This window comes from Lytechinus variegatus, chromosome 4 (assembly GCF_018143015.1).
Source record: "Lytechinus variegatus isolate NC3 chromosome 4, Lvar_3.0, whole genome shotgun sequence".
NCBI classification, from domain to species: Eukaryota; Metazoa; Echinodermata; class Echinoidea; order Temnopleuroida; family Toxopneustidae; genus Lytechinus; species Lytechinus variegatus.
Window position 1 is genome coordinate 56,353,903 of NC_054743.1, and position 21,046 is coordinate 56,374,948.

At 35.6% G+C, this 21,046-nt stretch overlaps 1 protein-coding gene across 1 annotated transcript; it reads left to right on the forward strand.

Moving 5' to 3' along the window:
• Positions 1-4,208: 4,208 nt before the first annotated feature.
• LOC121414370 lies at positions 4,209-19,918 on the forward strand. The gene is made up of 15 exons (XM_041607522.1): positions 4,209-4,891; positions 7,669-7,731; positions 8,208-8,264; positions 9,831-9,863; positions 10,198-10,290; positions 10,658-10,801; positions 11,980-12,250; positions 12,350-12,626; positions 13,313-13,549; positions 14,458-14,534; positions 14,718-14,825; positions 15,209-15,414; positions 16,838-16,906; positions 17,267-17,362; positions 19,600-19,918. The coding sequence occupies exons 1-15, from the start codon at positions 4,698-4,700 to the stop codon at positions 19,853-19,855; spliced, it is 2,181 nt and encodes a 726-aa protein (XP_041463456.1). The 5' UTR covers positions 4,209-4,697; the 3' UTR covers positions 19,856-19,918.
• Positions 19,919-21,046: the final 1,128 nt, after the last annotated feature.

Genomic DNA, 21,046 nt, shown 5'->3' on the forward strand with positions numbered 1-21,046 from the left:
ATGGTTGAAATCAATAAATGGTATGTTAATAACAGACTTCGAATTAATAAAGATAAAACTAAGGTGATGCTATTAAAATCAAAATCCTTAAATGAACTTAACATTTATATTGAAGGGCACAAGATTGACCAAGTCGATAACGTAAAATATCTTGGACTCATGATTGATGATAAGTTGAAATGGAATGCTCACACTAATATTCTATGTAAATCAGTCGCATACAAAGTCCATATTCTTGCCAAACTTAGTAAATTTGTTAACTCTAACTTATTGAATATATTGTATAAATCCACAATTCAACCATGCTATGACTACGCATGTTCTGTATGGGGTAATTGCCCGGAAGTTTACAAAAAGAAATTGGTGAGAATACAAAAAAGAGCAGCACGAATTGTAACGAAAAACTTTGATTATGATAAATACAATGGAACTAAGTTAATGACTGACTTGTCGTGGCCAAACATTGAACAAAGATGCATTTACTTTCTTGCAACACTCATGTACAAATGCATTAATGGCACAGCTCCTGGAAGATTATGTAATGAAATTGAGATGTATTGTGACCGCCATGGTTTTAACACAAGAAACGCAGATTCTTTAAATGTAATAATACCTAAACCTAAGCTAGAATTATTCAAACAATCATTTAAATATGCTGGTGCTAAAGTATGGAACGAGCTTCCACCCAGTCTCCAAAATGCAACATCATTCGATAATTTTAAATTTAAATACAAGAAATTAATTCCCAAACCCTGATGTGCAATTCATATGTACTACATTACCTGAGAGCTTTAATTATTAAGGAATGGATTTGTAGCCCAAAACCCGATATACAGTTTCATGTACTTTTAACCTACCATTTTTTTCTATACACTTCGATTAAAACATTGTTTTCTTTTTTTTAGTACCTATATCTTTGTCGTAATTCGTTACAATTTATTATGTATTATTTTTTTATATTTCATAATTCAATTTGCTTCATATAAATACATGAAACACATGTGTAATGTATTCTCATACTTTAATGTAAATTATACCACTTTTTTATTCCTATTACATATCAATGTTCAACTTGTGAATATGTTTTATTAGCCTGAGTTTTACCGATTTTTATATAGTTCTATAATCATTAATTCATACATTTTGTCCATGAATCGTGTACTTTGTTGGTTATTTGATACTTAAATTTAATTAAATTTACTTTATTTCTTTGTATAACATATTGTAAATGCTCTTGTATTGCATTGTATCATTTTAAACACAATCTTTTAGATATTACTCTGATTTTTATCTCATCTATAATATATTATTGATTTACATGTATTTATGTTTTTAATGTCAGGACCATGATGTAAAACAGTTTTTAACTGATCTTGTCATCCTGTATAAATATATTTGAATAAATAAATAAATAAATTATTTTTGATATTCTCTCTGATATCAGGAAAATGAGGGTGGATATCGACATGACTTGACTTCTACACGTAAAAAGGGCCAACACTGAACAAAACGTTACACAAACAAAACAACAGAACGGTACAAGGACAAGATATATAAAGAAAACTATAAAATAAATAAAATAATGACAGCATGGGGCAAGAGCGGGACATTTAACAAATCATACAACAGCGGACAAAACACAACAAGTAAAATTAAGCACACAAATTAAGAACTGCACGAGATTAAAAAAAATACCGAGAACAGAGCCAGGGAGGGACAGAGACGAGAAAAGCGAAATTAATCATATCATGTGAATAGAGGGAAAGGGAGGGAGACAGTAAGGGGGGATGAATGCGGAATAATGGAAAATCACCGAAATATCTTAAGTAACCTGAGCGAGAGGATTGTAATACTTTTGATAGTTAATAGCGATCAACATTCATCAGTAATGTTCTCCATTTATGTCATGCAGATAGACGCAGTTATGATTACCACCATTCCTGGTCATGATGTATAATTATATATTACCAAAACATATTAATTACAATTACTTTATTGACATTATATTATACGAATTTGTTATATGGAAAAAAATCATTGTTAAACGTACCTTTGTATCAGTGGCGTTCCGAGCAAGCACAGAATAGAACACATCATGCATGTGTGCATCCACTGTGCCTTCAGGCATACGGACCGTCACGGAGCTCAGGGTGTTTGAGGAGCACATGAATTCAGCCAGGTCCTCTGAAGCAGTCCGTCCACACGGCTTTTCAATTTCCAGATTTTCCTAGTATGCACAGTATTTATGAGAAAAAATATCAATTCATAGTATGTAGAGACAACCAAACATCAGTTTCATCTGATAGTTTAATATCATATATCGTCCAATCTATATAATTCGGTATTTTTTGTCATTCATAAATATATACCAAACCAATGTGAATGAAATATACACCAAAATGAAAAATAAAAACAATAATGGTGATAATAACGCATACATTCGTAATTCCGAAGCTTCGTAATTCCGAAGGTTCGGTTATTCCGAAGGTTCGTATTTCCGAAGGTTCGTAATTCCGAAGGTTCGTCAATCCGAAAACAAAATAAGGTTCGTAATTCCGAAGGTTCGTTAATCCGAAAACGAAATAAGGTTCGTAATTCCGAAGGTTCGTTACAGGATGTCAAATTGTGCGGGAGCAGGGAGCACCGCTCCCAGGAAGCAACAGAAGAAATTGAGGAAATTGTGCCTTCATGAGAAAAAATAAAAATGGGAAAAAGGAGAAGAAAAAAAGAAGAGGAAAAAGGAGAGGAAGAGGAAAAGAAAGAAAAGAGGAAGACAAGAAAGGGGAAGAGGAGGAGGAGGAAAAAAGAAGAAAAGAGAAAAAAAAAGTGCCATATTTTCATTCATTTAGTTACATCTAGCATGTCTAGACTAGCTTGCAAAACGTAGCAGAGTAATTCAGTAATACTGAGCACACTTAATCTGGATTTTTTTATACATATTTTACCTTGCACAGTGCCAGTGAGACTAAGAAAAAAGTGCCATATTTTCATTCATTTAGTTACGTCTAGACTAGCTTGCAAAACGTAGCAGAGTAATTCAGTAATACTGAGCACACTTATTCTGATATTATATCCCTTACTTAAGATTGTTGTATTGAGAGTGTACACAAGGAGAATAAGAATAGTTTTACTACGATAAACGTTTGTCGTGATATAGTTCATTTTGATGTGCTAGTTACCGCCTACATGATATAACACGCACTGTAAGTTCCTAAGGACCATGTAAACTCTACCAGTGCAAAATAAGTATTCTTAGTCTGTAAGTTGTAACAACACAGAAGTTGTATGATGTTAGAGATAAGCATTAGCAAGCAGTACACAATATATACGATTACAACTGTACAAAATTGCAAGGCTTATTTAAGCATAAAGCAGTACAGAATAAATACTGTAAGTTTGTATCAGTAAGAAGTCCTAACGTCCAGGCTGGAAAGGTGTATTGTACCTCTAGGTCTAAACGACCCAACTCCATCATTAAACTAATAGTTTCTGATTGGGAATGGATCTTTCATCCATTTAGATGCTCAATTATATGCACTACCTGTAACAGTACAAAGCCAAAGTGAGTACTGAAAGTCTATACATAAGTTATCAAGTATTATTGGGGTGACTTTGTAACAGTACAACCATGTGAATATGTAACTCATGTTGTATCTTTCTTCACAATGTGCAAAAATGTAGACATTTCATAATAATGTTGATTATGAAAAATCAACCACAAGTGGTTGTTTTTTACCAGCTGATTGAGGAAACTTTGAGCTTCAAAACTTGCTCCTGAGGAAGAAAAAATAATTTGACGCCCTGGTTCGTTAATCCGAAAACAAAATAAGGTTCGTAATTCCGAAGGTTCGTTAATCCGAAAACGAAATAAGGTTCGTAATTCCGAAGGTTCGTTAATCCGAAAACGAAATAAGGTTCGTTAATCCGAAAACGAAATAAGGTTCGTTAATCCGAAAACGAAATAAGGTTCGTTAATCCGAAAATTAAATAAGGTTCGTATTTCCGAAAATGAAAATAATTCATTTTGGTAACAAAAACGATGTTGTCATTACAAGATTACACGATATTATGCAATGATAGTAATAACGATCGATGATGTGTGTTGGGGCCAAAGCATGTATTTCATTAAGAATTGCACCCTGATCAAGCATAGGCTAATTTCGATTTTATCTGAGCAATTGTTGCCTATAAGCAAATGGTTTAAAGGTATAGTGTATGATTGGTTGTTCTCAGAAAAGGGCAATGAATCAATTTCAAAATTATAACATTAATTAAATACCTATATCATTGCTCTATTTTATCACGGAAATGAAACTTGCACAACTTTTCTATTTTCATGATATTGAGGGGTGAAACATATATCATGGCCGTATCGGTTAATCGAGACCAATTTGTTGACGCCCTCTCGAGTTAAAAAATAAATTGATATTAGAACACTGTTCGAATAATGCATATTCATTACGACGTTATGCATATTGATGAATACGTCATCGCGCATGCGCAGTATCAAGAAATACCCGTATGTGTGTAGCTGAGTAGAAAGCAAACATCGAACGGTGCGTGCAAGCTCAAAGCGCCGAAGCCAGCCGGCTAGCGACTTGTTTGTGCTTCGAACACGAGCTACCGGTTCACAGTCACAACGGGACATTATCATCGCACGCGAAAGGATCTACGGCCGACAATAAGGATAAATTTAAATGGAAGAATCGAGGGGAAGGAGTAAGGAAGCGCAGAGAAGGGCGAGAGCTCGGTATGAAGAAAGAGAAAGAGAACAAAGATCAAAGAGGAAGCATGTAGTTTTGATGGAGAAAACATTCCTTCAGTGGAATGAAGCCAAGGAAAGGGGAGGCTTCGACACTAGCGATGAGCTGGCGGAATCATTGTTGGCAATGTGAGTAACGTTCATGAAAAAAAAAATTTAATGAGACCTTTTGTTCACATATTTATCGAATTTTCGGCGCTAATGCAGTTTCACAACTACCGATTACCAGCACACCTCATCACCAATACTTGTTCGCGGATAGCTTGAATTCACCTAACCCAGTCCCAGGTAGCTCCCGCTCGCGAGCTCTGGGTTAGGATTCACCGTGCATGCACAGAAAAGTAATGTTGATATGAACTGAAGTTAGCAACCAAATCATGCGAACATTTGGCGAACAAATTGCCAGTATGCCGCATGCGAAACTATATTCGCATGATTTGGTTGCTAACTTCAGTTCATATCAACATTTACTGTGCAAGATGAATCCTAACCTAGGGCCTGGTACCTCCTAGGCCTAGCTAGACAGCTGGCAGCCGTCTGTTTCGAGGAGTTTTTTAACATTTTTTATTTTTTTAATTTCTCCTCGTCGACAGACGGCTCGCTAGCGTGTCCCCGCCATTAGGGGAGGTACAACGCAAAATCCCCCCGGCGGGGCTCATCGATTTTTTTCATTAATGCATTATTATATATAAAAAGAAGCTTACCAAAATGCAGCTTGTTATTTCCTCTTGGCTTTGATTGGCATTTAAGTGGTGAAAACTCAATTGAAAAGGAACAAAAACAGTGACTTTCCTCGGCTGTCGTGTAGCTCCCAATTCACTCGTTCCTCCGAAGTCGATAATGTACACAAACATATGAGGTGGGATGAACTTCCGGGTCAACTGCTTATCGAAACCGTTGGCCAATCAGATCATCTCTTTTACGTCAGGCTTATGAATATTAATTTTCTTTTCCTTTTCAACGTTTGCTCGCCCGGGCACTGTATATGTGTGACGTAAAGGTCATAGGGCGGAGTCTAACTTTCGCCGGCCACTTTTTCATGAATGATTCATTACCAAGATGGCTGCCCACTCTCCGAGTCGCAAGTGTCAACTTTTAGAGACAATCCTCTGAATGCCAGTTTCAAAGCGGGAATTTAGGGTAAGAAACTGTCGTTACTTAAACATTATCACCTAAAAGTGCATATGAATGCACAGTTTGTGTAAAATATCACGGTATTGAGGAGAAAAACAAGAAATTAGCCGTGGCCATTGAGCCCTCGTACAGATGACGGTTTAACTTCGGTCTATGTATTTGGTGAGTGAAGCCAACGAAGTTCAGCTGAACAACCAACATAACAGAGACCGAAGCTTTTGGTCTAGGCCTAGCATGCCTAGGCTAGGGAGCTCTTTGGGGCCCGTTTCTTAACACCTGGACAAGTTAGTTATATCTTTATCCACCAACCATGGAATTAGTTCTACTTCCATTCTTACTAAACCTGTTTCACGAAAGGCTTCCAAATTAAAGTAAAATACCTTGATATCGATAGATACTATTGGGGAAAAGAGCAGAAGAGACGTAGCCTTAGCCCGGGGGGGGGGGGGCACTTCCATTCACAAGTGGATGGACATACAAAAAGGTTGATTTTATTTTTGGAATTACCCTTTTATTATTTTTTCTTGTTGGTAAAGGTCAAGTCCACCTCAGAAAAATGTTGTTTTGAATCTATAGAGAAAAATCACACAAGCACTGCCACTGCTGAAAATTTCCTCATAATTGGATGTAAAATAAGAAAGTTATGACATTTCAAATTTTCACTTATTTTTAACAAATTAGTTTCATGAACGAGCCAGTTACATCCACATGAGAGAGTCGATGATGTCACTCACTACTTTTGTTTTTTATTGTTTGAATTGTACAATATTTCAATTTTTACGAATTTAACGATTAGGGCCTCCTTGCCTTGAAGAAGAAAATGTTTAAAAAATGAATTCCATGTGTTCAGGGTGGAATGAAACTTCATTTCACATGACAATGAGGAGAAAATAAAAATATTTCTTATTTCGACTAATAAAATACAAAATAAATAGTGAGTGAGTGATGTCATCAGTTCCTCATTTGCATACTGACCAAGAAGTGCATACAATTGTTTTGTGAAATGAAGTGGAACTTTAAAATGCCATAACTTTCTTATTGTACATTCCATTTTGATAACATTATCAGTGTTATGCTTGTTGAATTTTTCTATTTTCATTCAAATCAAGTTTTTGTTGGGGTGGACTTGTCCTTTTATTATTTGGCCACAAAAACCTTACCCAAATTGTACAATGTAAGTAAAAAATACAATTTGAAATTGAATAACATACAGATAAGTAGAAATTAAAGAACAGATGAGACATGTGAGAGTAAGAAAATGTTTTTTTTCCTGGGCTTGGGCTTGCAATAGTAAAATTCAGCACTATTGCTGAGGCATGTGAGCTTCTCATACAAAAACCATTGGGAAGGAATGGGAATAGAATTACCGGTAGATGATTATCTAATTGCCTATTCAGTTGTATATCACATTGGTGTTTCAAGGTAAAAATCCTTTGATTGGTGCAAGAGCAGTGAACAATCTCTTGCAAAATTCACAGGTTTCGTTTACTCTAGATTGGCAGTGACTGAATATTAAAGGGGGGGGGATGGGAGAGGGGTTCTGAATATGGGTATAAACGACAATATGTAACATTGACTACATGTATGACTCTCAGTGGGAGGGGGCAGAGACTGGAAATGCCCCCCCCCAATCTGCCAGTGTGCCAATACCTATGGATGCATTTATAAACAATAATCAGTTTGGGTTGAAAGTGGATATAGCCCCTTTTGTTATCAAGCTTTACATGTATGGTTCATGTTTTCAAAAATTAAATATAGAATTTTTTTTTCAGGTTTGTCACGCAAACGCCAGTTAAATCTGCTGAATCTGCCCATGGAACTAGAGATATGGAGATGTGAGTATTCATCACAATATTTGTTACAGTATCAACATTTGCAAATATTTGAGAACAATTGCATGTGATACATTTGTCAAGTTTAGGTAATCACGTTATCAAATGAAGCACCACTCATAAAAACAGGCTAGTGCACATACATGAGAGTCAATAATAGGCATGGAAGTTGATGGAACACATAAAATTGATAATTTTGTTTTACTTTAATTTCATCTCAGTGATTTATCACACCTGACAATGAAGTGTGCATGGGTGCAATTAGAAACAATATGTGATGTGCATTCATCTTTTTGTGAAAATAAAATTGTCACTTTTTGTGTAAGTTTTGTATAAGTGGGCATGACTTATAAAGGTATACAACAATTATGATTGAATTTATGGATATTGGATAATACCGTAGATAATAAAGATTTTGTCTTCATTATGTTCTATATTCAACCTTTTTACCTTTTTACTTCTTGTTGTTATTTCAATAGGTTGCCGGTTACAGCATCCACACCACTTTACCGAATGAAAGACATTCATCTACACAGGTACATTTTTGTATTTGAGAATTATTTAGAAGTAGGCATTATTGAAGTACAAGCGGGATCACTATTCCCAAATACCTTTTTGAATCAGTTCATATATATACTATCTGCAGAATGAATATCAGTGATTCTTGGAGCGGTTTGTTATTAGATAATTTCACAGAGAACAAGATTTTCATTAATGAGACCAGGGGTATTTAGATTCTTGTCATTCCGGGGGAGGGGGCCATAATGGCCCCCCCCCCATAAGATATCAGCCTCGGATTTTGCTATCACCACGAAAATTTGCATGATGGTAGAGAATGACGTAATGTATGCATTTTGATTTCACTGAATTCATAGGTTTTTTATTAAATGAATTATGCTAATTTTTCATGAAATCATGCTTTTTGTTCTGATTCTGTAAATAAAGCTCGTAGAATGCTATTTTTGGGTGAAAATATTCTTTATAGCATTCCTAACAATTTTGAATGAAAAAAAATCTGGTACCAAGATCTATTTCTTATGTATTGTGTTTTTTGTATTTGTTATGTATTTCCTTGTTTTTTCGATGGAAATCGTTCCAGACTTAATTCTGATCATAAGGCAAAATTAATTAAGTTTAATTTAATAGTAAAAGCAGGAATAATGATACATTTATGAATTTTGGCCAAATACACAATTTGGGAATACGCCCTCTTCCAAAGACCTATTAAAGATATTACTAGATTAATTAATTGATCGTTTAAAAACTTTAACAGTAATACTATAGCATCTTGACCTGGGCTTTTATTTTCTTTAAAAGTGGACACAATATCTAAAATCTCTTTTCCTGTTATTGATTTAAAGAACATTGTATGGCTGTTTTTGTTACCTAAAAAAATCACAAAAGTTTTTGTTACTACTAGGGGCATTATTGATAAAATTACGTCCAACAGAGCTGAAATATTCATTAAACATGTCTACAATGGATTGCTTATTCTCTACTTCACGACCATTGCTCACCATCTGTTCACATTGTGTACGCGGCTTTGGTTTATTATTCGTTGATAACATTCCAAGTGTCTTTTATCTTAATTTCCAAACTTGAATAATCGGTCATATATGAATTAAGACTTAAAAGTTACTTGTTACTTTACTGATGTCTCTTGAAAAATGGTTACGGTAAGTAATTTCTTGGATTAAAGGTCACAGGTATATAAAAGTTGTGTGTGTGAGATAGTCGATTGCTTATCTTATTGTTTAATATTCTTTAATAGTTCATTATCGTCCATTGTTTAGAGTACTTTTCAATCAATATTTTTAGGAAGCACAAAGTCTGGGTGTGGCATTGGTGAAAGCATCAATTTTGACATTGATTGTATCGTCGAGAAGTCAGCTGATTTTCATTAATTCAATTTTTTTCCAGGGCGGGGGGGGGTTGGGGTGATCTGCTATACAGAAATAGTACACCACATACATGTACATGTATCAGCAGATGGAATATTTCTTCTTTGTATGAAGAACATACATGTAGTATAATGAAGTTGAGGATTAGTCTGTAAAATCTCTGTCATACTTTTAAAGATTTATATTTTTCTTTTCACACAGTTCCACAGCTGTCAATCCTCCCTCTGAAAATGGGTAAGCATTCATTTTTGTGCCCTTTCCGCAGTACCTGTAGTGTTACTGGATAGAAGGCATCATATTCCCTGAACGTCTGTCCTTCCTGTTTCTGTCCGCTACATAAATGTTTTGCTTCACACTGGTTTGGGTCATGTGTGTGTATTTATGATAGATAGGATTGTCATGACCTGATTTGATGTTGGGACACATGCTCAAGTGTTGTGTAGGTCAGTACAAGGACATGAATATATTTTGTATCTTAAAACATAAATAGTTGTTTGGAAAATAAACGTGAAACCTTGTAACCTTTCATCATGCACGCATGAATATTTTTTTTTAATGACTTATTCAGATCCAGTCCAACTGTGCCTGGGATTCATTCGCTGCAGGAGGAATGTGCCACAGTAGAGCTTGAAGAGCAAACACTGGTCAATCAGGGATTTGAGTAAGTTTTACCATCGTTGATTCATATGTTCGGTTACTTATATCCAAGTAGGAAAGAAGAGCATTGTTTTTAAATTTTCATGCAGTTCTTCATGATGGCAATATATGGCTGTGTCGTGGTGCAATCAGTGTACATTTTTTATTTTAATTTTTTTTGCAATTTGATTGTATTGCTTAACCTTGTCATTATGTCTTTCTATAGAATGAAATGTCTCCTGAAACATATCAAATAACGGGGAAATACATGTACCTTGTTAATCATGCAATATTCTGCCTCTAATAACGTAAGCAAATCCATTGACAGTATTTACTACAAGTGATATTTTCCTGCTACCTGGTCTGTTAATTAAATTAAATTTTCACAACAGTGCCAACATCAGTTATTCACATGTGGCCACATCAGAGTGGTTCGATGAGGAGGAGGAGGAGGATGAATATGAGACTGCGTATGAAGGTGACAGTGACTATGAACCTGAAAGCGAATTTCAACCTGAAATAACCTTTCATGAAGGGTAAGTCGAGTTTAGTTTGCTATTTTCTGTACAAGGTAGTTTGCTACAAGAATTTTGCTTTTCTAATGGCAGATCAACATGGAAAACTATTTCATGAATAGTGTGAAAAATAATTTGAAAATGTTCACTCTAGAGAAGTGTCCTTGTTCTAAAAAGATTAAAAATACATGTATGTAAATGACCTGCCCTTAGCTGACATGGTTGCATCTAATCAAGCACCAGTATCAATTTGCTCAAAAATATTGCAGTTGGTTGAAACATAAGGTGTGTTTAATAAACTGTAATTCTACATGATGTACATGTACTGGTATGTACTTTGGATATACATTCATGTCAGATATGGTATCTTCAGATGTCGCATGTGGAGTTCATATGGCTGGGGCGGGGGGGGGGGGGTTGCTTCCTAGGCCCCCTCCCCTTGAAATTTTGGCCTTTGACCGTGCCGAAAATTGGCATGCAGGTTGTCTTGCACAGTATCTACCAAATTGTAGAGTAACTTATTAATGCTAATTACTAGTGATGATGCTAATTGTCTTGACATTGTCTACCAAATTGTAGAGTGATTTATTAATGCAAATTGCTAGTGATAATGCATAATTAGTTTGCATAATCATACTTTTTCCTCTGAATCAATAAATGAAGCTCCAAATGTTCCAATCAAAATATGGTGAAGAAACACTTCATGGTGTTCTTAGCAAGTGTATGCCGAAAATATTGTGATGTCAGATCAACTTTTTATGTATAATATTTATTTGTGTAATTTCTTTTGCATTTCTTTGTTTTTCATTATTCAATTCTTTTGAAATTTGTTGTTGACTCTTTTGAAACCATAATTGACCTGAAACTAAACTATTTAGATCAGCAAATCTGAAAATAATCATACATGCTTCTTGGTTGAAAACACAATTTGCATTGACTTTGTACACAAAATCATGTTTTTGAAACGTTGTGTAATATTGGAATTGCATACCCAGATGTTGCAAAGTTTGTATGAAAACTTGTGCAAGACTTGAATTAAGAAAGCTAGTGAGCGGCGCGGTCCAAAAATTTTGCGCGGCAAGAATAGTGTGCGAACTGTTGAGGGGGGGGGGGGGGCTCCAAGGAAACTCCCCACCCACCTACATGTAGATAGGGTTAAAAGAAATTAATCAGATTGCAACATATTGTATTTCTTTCAGACGTCTCCCTAAAGACATTGATGTTATTGGAGCGGAGGAGGAGGTCATTGGGGAGCTACCTCCCCAACAGCTCGACGAACCATGCGAGGCATTCACAAGGAGTGGCCTCCATGCAAAAGTCGCACCAACACAGGCTGCAGAAACAAACTTCTGTATTGTCTCCTTGAGCAGACTCAAAAGCCTATGTAAAGAAGTAAGGTCATCGTGCAAATGCGGAGAGGACTTAGATGTCGAATTGACACCATCTGGCACATCTGTGCATGTGAAATGGGTAAGTATGTGTCATTCAAGCTGTATTAATTATTTTTGTCAAATCTACTCGATTTTCTGTGTTAAACATTTAATTTACTTCATCTTTCATTTATGACAGGTTTGCTCGAATGGCCATGTTACAAGCTGGTGTGGGCAGGAAACCCTACAAAGGTCTCATGTGGGAGACATGAAGCTGGCCTCGGCTATTGTCATGACAGGCAATAATTTCAATAAGGTGAGCCTGTTAGCCAGATTCATGTCCCTGAACATGATATCTAGTTCAACTTTCTATGCACACCAGCGTAAGTACATTGCCCCGACCATCGACAAGAAATGGGAGGAAGTGCAGGCAACTGTGTTGTCCAAACACAAGGAGGGAAGGATAGTTCTTTGTGGTAAGTAATAAATAATTATTTCAATTGTGTCATTTATGAAAGGTGACTTTTTTATTTTACTTGATTCGTTTTGTTTCATATTTTCAGAAAATCTGTAGTTGTGTTTCTATTGTTTGAAGTTCTGAACAAGGTTTTTTTTTCTTATAGGGACAGACAAATAACAAATATTTAGAAATAGAATAGCATAGAATTTTAAAAATAATTATTGCCATTTAGGTGTGCATTATATTCTGACAGTCATGTCTAATATGTTTGAACAGTACAAATTTGACCAAATCAGGATCGTCATCTCCATGTACATCAGGTCATACTCGGGCTTAATCTATAGCAGGTGTCAATATGATAAAACCCAACCAAACATCTTGCATAAGGTTGCAGTTTACTTTGGTCAGTCAGTCGGCCACATTTTTTCCCCCTCTTGAAATGTAATGGAATGCTCTTCTTTTGCATATTATCAGCTTTCGATTGATAGGTCAGTACTGAAAATTTTGAAAGATTTTGAACCTAAGCAGAAAGAACAACTAACAGGTGTACTTTTCCCAAGATTCTTCAATAGTCAGTCCCTTTCAATCCTCTTGTAAACATGTACATGTAAACTGTATCTGAATACATCTCTGTATGAAATGAGAAATAATGAAAATTTACTTCACATTTGTAATGCTTTCAAAATTGTGTTTTGTGGGTAGGTGATGGTCGCAATGATTCACCAGGATTTTGTGCGCGATACCTGACGTACATTCTCATGGCACATGACACGAAAGACGTAGTTGACGTGCAGGTGGTTGAAAAGAGAGAAACTGGGGGGAAGAGCCCACTTATGGAGTTGGAGGGATTGAAGCGGGGTCTTAACAAACTTGAACAAGAAGGGGTGCAGGTTGATGAACTGGTGACTGATGCTCATCCTTCAATTACCCGCTATATGAGTATGTATGGACAGACGTGAGAGAATTCTGTTGTAGCGTCATAATGACTACCCATTTTACCACACTCTTTTTTTAATTTGATCCTACAAATTAAATGGCACATTTTGGCTTTCTTGACTGTCTCATAATGAATGACTTATAAATTAAGTTTTTTTCATCATTGCATATTTCAAATCCATTGAAACAATGTCCATATAGAACTTGTAAGTTTACTTTTACTACATAAGTTAGACCATCTTCATATTTTTTTTCTATTAAAATCTGGAATAAGAATTTGAAAGCTAAAGCTTGTCATGATTAATTATTAAACTTGGTTCCGTAACACAAAGGTTAGCGATTAATCGCTAATTTGATTGCCGAAGGTGGTGTTGCAAGAAAATATTTGCGATCAATTGCAAATATTATGTTCCAATTTTACAACTGATAGATCAATGTTAGCTGTAGCAAATCAGATTAAAATTCTTGTTTCAAGGAGAAAATTGGCAATCAATCACTAATTTGCAATTAACTAAAAGACATATGATTGATCTAGGGACCCAAAATAGATTTGCAATGGATAGTCTGATTGGTTCCTGGTCAGTCTGTTAAGCAAAAATCTGATAGGCTACTTTATTTATGATTAATCGCTAACCTTTGTGTTACGGGGCCCTAGACATTAAAACTTTATGTTTCAACTTTGAGAAAGCACTAACATGATGCAATGTATGGTAATATTTGTTGAATATGCAGTTACAATAATGTTGTGACCTTCATATAAAGATGCACATAGTTGGACACGATTTCCTTGTACAGTACCCCTTCATTTTTGTCCATCGTATATGTCCAGCCTTGTTACTACAATGAAGATTAGGCAACTGATTTCCATTCAAAATTATATAACTAATAATTTTTTTTAATCCTAAAAACAGGAGAGAAAAGGCCCACCATTCGTCATTCCGGGGATGTATGGCATGCTGGGAAAAATCTTGGAAAGAAGCTAACCAAGGTAAGCAGAGAGAACAAACATGGAATTTCAATTGATTTATAAATTTTTTATTTTTTTTCTATAATGACTTTTTCATACATGATGTTTTTGTGATGAATTGAAAACTTGAGTGTAAGTTAACACTAACAATTGTGTTTGTTCCTGTTATTAAGGGAATTCTACAACATTTTTCTTCATTTGCAGGCAGCAGGCAAGGTTTCAACATGTGCACTATTGTATTGGGTGAGGCATGTCGTGTTTCACTTTTGGTGGTGCGCCGAGACATGTGGCAGGAGCAGTCGAGCATTTCTTGTAAGTTTGATGTTCCAACTTGTGAAAAGAAAGTATTGTTCCCCCCCTCATTTAGAAAAATGCTAATTGGTCTACACCTGCTTTTTATACATTGCATTTGCTCTCCTATCCCGCATATCTAATCCCAGTTACTTTAAAATCAATATGTCTACTTCTCATTTACACTTGTGGTCTAATAACCATTTAGGCTTGAGCCCATTCACTATGTTTCCAGTTTAGGCTAAAGCATTTTTATACTCCCTTGGCCTATTGTGTATAGCCCATGTATTATTGGAGTATCAGAGATTACACCCCCCCCCCCCCCCCTCCGTTGAAGTTCAGCAGGTGCAGGTCAGTGAAATTTTTCTTTTCAAGTCTAAATTTATTTTGTTTTCTTTCTTCAGGCAAAATGGAGAGGACTGACCCATCATGTAACTGACAAGCATGAGTGGGTTTCTGGCTTGGGTGAAGGCACAGTGACCTGCAGTCATGAGGAGTTACCTGAGAGGGAGGAATGGCTGCAAGCAGGATCTCCTCCACATCGTGCATTGGTAGAGTTATGCTATGAGAAGGGGTTTTTGTCAAACATTGAGCGATATGTGACATTCAGGTGAGTTATTTAATTTCCACAATTTCCATAGCTTACAGTATTTCTGGAACTTTCATACTCTTGATGGTAGGATTTGTTGTTTTCTCATTAAAGTGGTCAGCGATGATGAATAATAGTCAATGCTGACAATTTCAGTGAAATACTTTTGATTGGTTGACTGGTTTGTGACTGTTTATATAGAAGCTTTCAAAATGAGAACAACTTTTCTATGCTGACAGCTTATCAAGTGGCCTTCAGAAGAGCAATTGGTGACAGTGTACGTTTCCTCATTCATGATAAGTCTGCGAACTGTTCTGGTTGCTGAAGGCGATTGCCAGAGGCATTATGTCACATTTAAATTCTAAGAATAATTCAATTATCTTTGACTGATCAACTTCAAACTTGGTTGAAGTATATATGTATATATAGGAGTAATGGTCTGCTTATTTTTAGATGTTGTGGGTTCAAAGGTTACAGAAATCATTACCAGAAAGTATCTTCAATTCACAATAACTTTCTATTTCAAGGCTCAACTTTTCCATTTGTGCAAATGGGAACAGCAATGATCTGATTAGAATTTGTGTTGAAAAGAAAATGACTAATTCTGGTCATGACTGAATACCCCAACTTGAATCTTATATGCATATAAGAGGGACACTGTTTTTATTTTATCTTACCACTCATGGGATGGAACACCCTTTTGGCAAATGCTTTTCATCATGAAATCGAAGATCAAAGGCATTATCATATACATTGACATACTTTGTTCTTGGATAGCGAACTGTTTTCTTGGTTCATTTATTTGCATTATGGAAATGGACTTCCCCTAACATCAAAGGTTACTGTTGTAAGAACAAAACGGACAATTCAAGTACATGTAACTGCATGGATTTATAATTCTATTCTTATTCATTGCATGTGCTGAAAAATATACCAAAGATGGTCTCCATACTTACATTTGGATTTTGATTGTATGTGCTTTTCATTATACGTATAATGGTATCACGATCGGTGTCCGTCCATCTATCTGATCGTTAACTTTTCCTTGTAAACGCGATGGCTTCAGTTCAACTTAATCTACGCTCATATACTTTGGTGTGTATGATACTTGTGTGGATCCCAGGAAATCTTTGATTTGAAGGTCAAATTCACACTGACATGTTTATATCTTACCCTTCTGATGTCCCTGTTAACACGATGACTTTAGTTTAACTTAAGCTATAGGCTCATAAAATTTGGTGTGTATGATGCTAGCATAGATCCAAGGAATTTTATTGATTTTGAAGTTAAGACAGTCAAAGGTAAAGTCGCCACCTTCTACTTTTCTTGCTTGACCGATAAATCCATTTTGCTTGTTACAGGCAGGCGCATTATATACTTGCTTATCAACTCTCTTGTTAAAGAAATATTTCCTACATGTTTTTTGGTATTTATGTCCTCCCAGGCACACTTCCACCATTGAAAGCCTGAACAATCACATTCTTATGTATGCTTCAAAGCGATATTCATTTGGGTAAGTAGACATTTTTGTATATAATTTTCATTGTATCTAAATTGTTCATTTTTCAATTTAGAAGAACAAATAAAAAAGTTTCAGTTTGGGTCATAACATTAACAATAAGATTTTTTCTTTACTTACAGGTGAATAGCAAAAAAATAAATTAGGAAAGATTGGATTGGTTTAGTACATGTAAATATCTCTTGTTTCATTGTATGTACATTTACAATTAAATATCAGAAAGTTTGGCCCCTTCCTAATATTTTACACTCTAGATGATCTTGTTTCTTTTGTTTTTACAATTGCCCAATGCATTGAACCTCATAAGTATACCAGTTAGTGTGACATATTTATGTGATCGATTTTCACTTTCAGGTATCGTGCATTTCGGGCACGAAACTTTATGGCAGTCATTGATTACCAAGCCCACAAGGATAGACCTTACAAGAAGGATGCAAATGGCGAAAAAAGGTAGTACAAAGTTACTCTGTCATAGTCATAGGAAGTAATTGTACATTTTGAGCATATAAATGTAGGGGAACGTGGATGTAAGTTGAGCATAGGAGCAAGTTGAGCCACAACACCAGGTCAATAATGAATGAGTCAGACATTGTGGTGGTGTCATGTATTGATGACCCATTGCATAACCCCTAACCCCAACACATTTTTTTAATGGAAAAATACAAATTTCAGCAAAAAAAGTAGAAAAGGGTGTGAAATAAGTGCTTTTACATGGATACATCTATAAAAGAAAGACATAAGAACAACATTGTTGTCCAGGTGGATCTTCACTTTTGTCGTAGTTTTTTACACGATAGATGCATAAGAAATGTGTGGATGCGAAATTTTAAGTTATACTTGGTTAATTTGAGCAAACGAACATGGGGCAAGGTGGGCCATGGTAAAACTTATGGTAATGTACATGAAAAAAACATCTTTCAAAAGCCAGCAATATGGAGGCAGAAAATAGCAAATTTACATGACTGTTGTTTTCCTTTTAGAGAATGTTGGTATTTATAGAGAATTAGCGAGTTAAAAGACTTTAAGCCTAACTAGGCCGGGCTTTTTTGGCTGTTCTATGGGGGGGGGGTTGATTCAACCCCCCCCCCTCTGACGATGTTAGTGTGTGATGTAATCTACAAGGCTGTATGGTAAAATTTTCCAAAAATAATGAGATTTTATTTTATGTGAATTATTAATGCTAATTTATACATAAATCAAACTTGCTCTCATTCATTAAATAAAGATCCTAGAATGCTAATTTTTGGTAAAAATATTCTTTGTAGCATTCTTCAGCTGTTTAACATAAAAATAATCACATCTTTATGAATAAGATGAGAAAACTCAATTTGCATCGATTTCCACATTTTTGAACAATTTTTGGTCTGACATGCACTTACGAAATATTGCGTAATTTCGGAATCGCGTACCCGGGTGTCGTAAATTTGGTCTCAAAAGATTTGTGAGACTTAAAAGTAAAAACTCTGCGAGTGGCCCAGTCAAAAAAGTTTGCGCAGCAGAATGATCGCAGAAAATGTTGAGGGGGGGAGGGGTTGATTCAAACCCATTCCCCCCATCCCCCGGCCATTTTAGGATTAAAGAAAAGTTGACATGCTGGTTCTTCCCCCATACATTTTGTACATTTTTTTTGTGGCTAAACTTATGCCAAAAGGTGGCTCAATTTACCGTTCAGATGGGGCAAATTGAGCCACTTGAAATCTCTTTTTTCAAAGGTGACAATTGACTTTCAGTGTGGCAGTAGATGGTCCAGGCTGAAAGTAATTATTGCTTAAAAAATAGAGTAGATTTCACTGAGCATAATGCTAAAAATTTCATCAAAATCGGATAACAAAGAAATTGAATTTAAAGTTTAGCAATATTGTGTGAAAATATAGTCATTATGAATATTCATTAGGTGGGCTGATGTCACATCCCCACTTGTTCGTTTGTATTTATTTTATGAAATTAGGTTTATTTAATTTTTTACCTCCAAGAACTAGAAAAATTGGATTGACAACTGGTTAGATATTTATTGTTGCAACTTTCTTGTAAGGGAGACATTATTCACACAAGTATGAAATAATGAAAAAAATATGATTGTATGTAATAACATAAAAAAACGGAAAGAGATGTGACATCATCAGCCCACCTAATGAATATTATGACAACTGTTTTCACAAAATATTGCTAAACTTTAAACTTCAATAACTTTATAATTTGTTTTCAGGGAGGGGGGGGCAGTTAAATATTGCTGTACTTACTTGTGACCAAAAAACGTGTTTAAAGGGGTGTTTTTTAAGTTTTGGACAGTCCGCGCGTGGACTCGTAAAGGGTATCAAAAACACTAATTTTTCCAAAAAAGGGAGGTTTTGAAAGACTAGTCAACGGTCAATCGCAGGGTCCAACGTATTTAGGGTGTGTTTCCCCCCCCCAAAAAAAAAACTTTTTTTTTTTAAAGACTAGCCAAATGTGTTAAGGGTATATCCCCCACTGGGTTTGTTATCCGATTTTGATGAAATTTTTTGGCTTTAATCATATCAATTCTAACATGCAAAAGGCAAACAAGTGTCACAACTTACCCGCCTTCCCCTACTTAATTATTCCTCATTGTCTTCCTCATCTTATTATCATGTAAACTCTCCTTATATTCCTTTTATTAGTATGAAGGTATTCGAACATTTACCTTATTTCATATTTCCAATTAACAGGCACCAAATCAGATGGTCCAAGCATGCAAGGCAGTATGTAGCCGTTGGTGTAAAAGAAGCAAAAACCTACCCCTACCTGAGAGAAATGATGGAGGAAATCTTCATCATGCGCGCAAATGATCCACTGCCACTCTCCTCCCCTATCGAGATGCTGGAAACTGATCCACGCCGTATAAGGCCACGACTTGAAACAGCAATGCCTCTACCCAATGTTCAAGAAATTTTGGAGAGAAGGAGGAGTAGATTTGCCGTATAAACTTTTCAGGAACATGACCATCTCGGACCCATTGTTGGAATCATTCCAAAAAAAAGTTGCAAAATGAAACAAAGCTAAATGTTGATTTTCTTTCATCCAATCTGAGAAGCTTGAATTAAAAGTTTAATTCTTGATATCAATTTCCTTTTCTGATTGTAAACCAGTACATATCCAGAAATGAGCTTATTTTTATTTTTTAAACCCAAAATACTAGACCAGTCACCATAAGGAACACAATGATACATGCAGTTGTGCACAAATGTAAAAAATATATAAAATTGTCTTCGTAAAAAAAAATCACTATAAAAGAATTTTAAACTTGTTGGAATAGTTGACTGTATTGCATAGCTGATATTAATTTTCTTTTTCTTTTGGAGTAAGTTGCAAAACATAATTAACATGAAACCATATGGACAACTGAAATCAGTTTGTTTTTCACAACTCCATCTACTTGGAGTGGTTGGCAGAGGCACTAATCTTTGAGGGCGTTTGTCCTTTGTGGTTCCATTTTCATGATAACATCTGACGGGTCAGTGTCTTAGTCAAGGTTTACATTGAGGAGTGACAATTTGAGTAGTGTTTCAGATCATGTGATGTAATTTACAGAGGTCATTGCATACATCTGAATATGTCACTGTCATGATATTGATTGAAGGACTTTTGGGATCCAATTCAAACTTACATTGTGTACATATTGCAATGATAATGACGCGATTATTTTTTAATGACACAGAGGTCACAATGTAGCAAAGAATATATCTTTTTGCGATAGCTAAAGAACATTTTTAGTATGTGTGCATATAGGACAAAGATCTGGGGAGCGTTTCATGAAAGGACTTGTCGGACGTTTTATCAGACAAGTACTGTTTTATCCGACAGTTACTATGGTAACAGTGTCTCTCAGCCAATCATTATCAAGGAAAGTTGTCAGATCTGACAACTTGTCAGACAAAAATATTGATGAAACGCTCCCCTGAAAGACTTCTGTCGCAAGGTCGAATGAGGTCAAAGGTCACAGGGTCTTCTATCATTCTCATAATGAATGATGTTCTGAGTGATCAACCGCAAACATTGTTCAAGTATTCTTTGCACTTTTCAAGGTATTGTTGGTTTTATCTTCCTATCTTATCAGTAATAGGGAGAATATTATCACCAAAATTGTTTTTGAGAAGATGGCCGTTTGTAAGTTCC